The sequence below is a fragment of the Geospiza fortis genome, unplaced genomic scaffold (assembly GCF_000277835.1).
Source record: "Geospiza fortis unplaced genomic scaffold, GeoFor_1.0 scaffold112, whole genome shotgun sequence".
In the NCBI taxonomy this organism is placed as follows: domain Eukaryota; kingdom Metazoa; phylum Chordata; class Aves; order Passeriformes; family Thraupidae; genus Geospiza; species Geospiza fortis.
The window spans coordinates 2,195,520-2,197,918 of record NW_005054298.1 but is presented as its reverse complement, the minus strand read 5'-3'; the positions used below and the strand labels follow the sequence as shown (position 1 = coordinate 2,197,918).

The window sequence follows — 2,399 nt, the reverse complement described above, 5'->3', positions numbered from 1 at the left end:
TCTTTCCCTTTTATATTGGTTTGGAGAATGACTCACTGCGATACTTGAAGCAGTTTGCCACAACTGCACCATGCCTCAGTTTCCCCAGCAGTAAAGCCAAAACCACTCCAATTTGTTGGTGCAAGGTGTGATGACATTGGTGAACATCCATGATACACTCTGGTAGGAGTGCAAGGCAGTCCTGTTCCTTGGGTCTTCCGACCTATGCTCTTGGGAAGACCACGTCCACCCAACCACAAGCCATGCCTAAAGCCAAGCTGGGCTTCGGCTGAGCAGAAAGGAGGAGGAAGCCACATACAGAGAGATGATAACTGCAAAATTACAACTCTGCAGTGCTAGCAGAACAACCAAACACTTTCCATTGGGGCTGCCTGGGCTGTTTCTGATTGCTCTATGGGGTAGTTTTAACGAGAAGTAACACATGCTCTCTCTCACTGTGAAAAATGACATTTCAGCTGCTTGATGGTGTCAAAAGGCACAAAGACACTTGTAGGGAGGGGGATCACCTGTACCTTTCACCCCTTTCAGGGAGAGGAGCTGCCCTGCCTGATCCCAGGGAAGCTGAGACCAGATCTGTCTGCAAAGACAAGCCTTACCAGCCTTCACGTCATGACACCTTACCCAGAGTCCTCTTCCTGCTTCTTCCCAGAGCAGAGATGAAAATCTTGGAATTGCCATAAGGTTTTATTATCGCTTGCAAACCAAATTCTACTTCATCAGATAAAGACACAATTGCATTCATTGACTCTGACACAAGGATATGCATGGTGATAAACATACAGATAGATGTACACACTTATACATGAATGAGATATGCTAATTAAAAATTGCAGTGGGCACTTTATTAAAAATTTATTGTACAATCTACATCTTCAAAACATTTTACATCAACAAATATTGTGGCTTGACTGCTGGAATCATAAGTGATTTATCTTTAAAAGACTGTATTTGCAACTGGATGCAAAGATTCTTGATGAACTGCCATTACATTTAAACTACTGGTTTTTATTGGAAGTATTTTGATTGTTATCTGTTTGTTCTCCATCCTTGAGAGAAATAAAACAAGTGTCTCGGCTTTCATTTTATCGGATAGATGGCACCACGTAGCATATTTCCCATGCTAGTTTGAATTACAGCTGTTTATCTTTCAGCTTTCTTTAAGATTAATTAAATGCAAATGTAACTCCACGAATCATGGGATTACCTGCCAGACCCCTTATTAATACCTTCACTTAAAAACCCCTTTGCCAGAGAGTCATTAATTTGCAATAAAAAAAAAAAGAAGAGAAAAAGAGAAAGAAGTGCTCAAGCAGCCCTTTGCCTCCCAACAACCCAGAGATGGCTGCCCAATTAGTCCAGCAGCATTCGGATCCTCCTTTCAGGCCCTGTGGCCCTTTGAGGACACAATAAGGCTCCAATGATAACCTGGCAACCTAGGTAGAAACTCAGCCAAGTGTGAGCGTTTGAAGCTGCAGCTTGGCTGCCATCGTGTCGGCGAAAAGAAAGAATTCAGGCACCATGTCATCCAGTACAAAGGATAAAAACAGATTCAACCGGAAATTCAATGTGGCACCACATATGGGATACATGAGTGCGGTTACACAACAGGCCACATATTTTTTTTGAACAGTCTCCTGCATGTGATGCCGAGGACATGTGTAACCATCATAACGTCTCTAAGAATCTGTATTTAATTTGAGCTGGGGTGGTGGCAGGGATTGGAGATCTGGAGCTGCCACAGGTTTGTGGCAGATGGCTCTGTGTCAGCTATGACAAGCAGCCAGGCTCGGCTTCCTCTGCAGATTTTCTTTTCTCTCTGATCAGGTAAATATGGGCACACTCTGGAAACTTCCACAATTCTGCCTGAGGCTGCAAGTTTGTGACTTAGCCCCATCTGTCACAAATCTTCCCTCGGTTCTGCTGCGAGCAGAGACCTGAATTTACTGCCGAGCGCTGCCCAAGAAAACCCGGCCGTCTCGCCCTGCGAGGAAGCACAAGAGAGAAGCACACGGAGCCCTGTTAGAGGCTGGGACACAAAATGCAGCAAGGATTTCAGGAGGGGTGGAAGACACTTGGTTAAGGAACATTTATGTGGTGTTATTTAAAAACGGGGTGAATTCAGGGTTTGGGTTTTTTTTAAAGACAGGTAAGCTGGTCAGGAGGCCCAGATTATTCGCTCCCACTGCTTTTCTGGTGGTCTCAGTGGACACATCAAGGACTGAACACCCTCAGGGATCAATGTGCCCCTCTCATCCTCAGACATGGCAGAACCACGAGCCAGCAGGAGCAGGGCCTGGCTCTGCTAGACCATCATCCCTCTGGGATTTACTTGACAATAATCTTTTTTTCTTTTTCTTTTTTTTTTTTTTTTTTTTTTTTTTTTTTTTTTTTTTTGTGGT

General features: G+C 44.1%; 1 protein-coding gene across 4 annotated transcripts in view; it reads right to left on the bottom strand.

Moving 5' to 3' along the window:
• Positions 1 to 820: 820 nt before the first annotated feature.
• GTDC1 (glycosyltransferase like domain containing 1) overlaps positions 821 to 2,399 on the bottom strand; it is a 163,692-nt gene continuing 162,113 nt past the window's right edge. For all 4 annotated transcript variants that reach the window (XM_031056246.1, XM_031056270.1, XM_031056250.1 and 1 more), the window contains one exon: positions 821 to 1,981. In XM_031056246.1, coding sequence (XP_030912106.1) covers positions 1,898 to 1,981 — 84 coding nt within the window. In that variant the 3' untranslated portion in view covers positions 821 to 1,897. The remainder of the gene's footprint in view (positions 1,982 to 2,399) is intronic.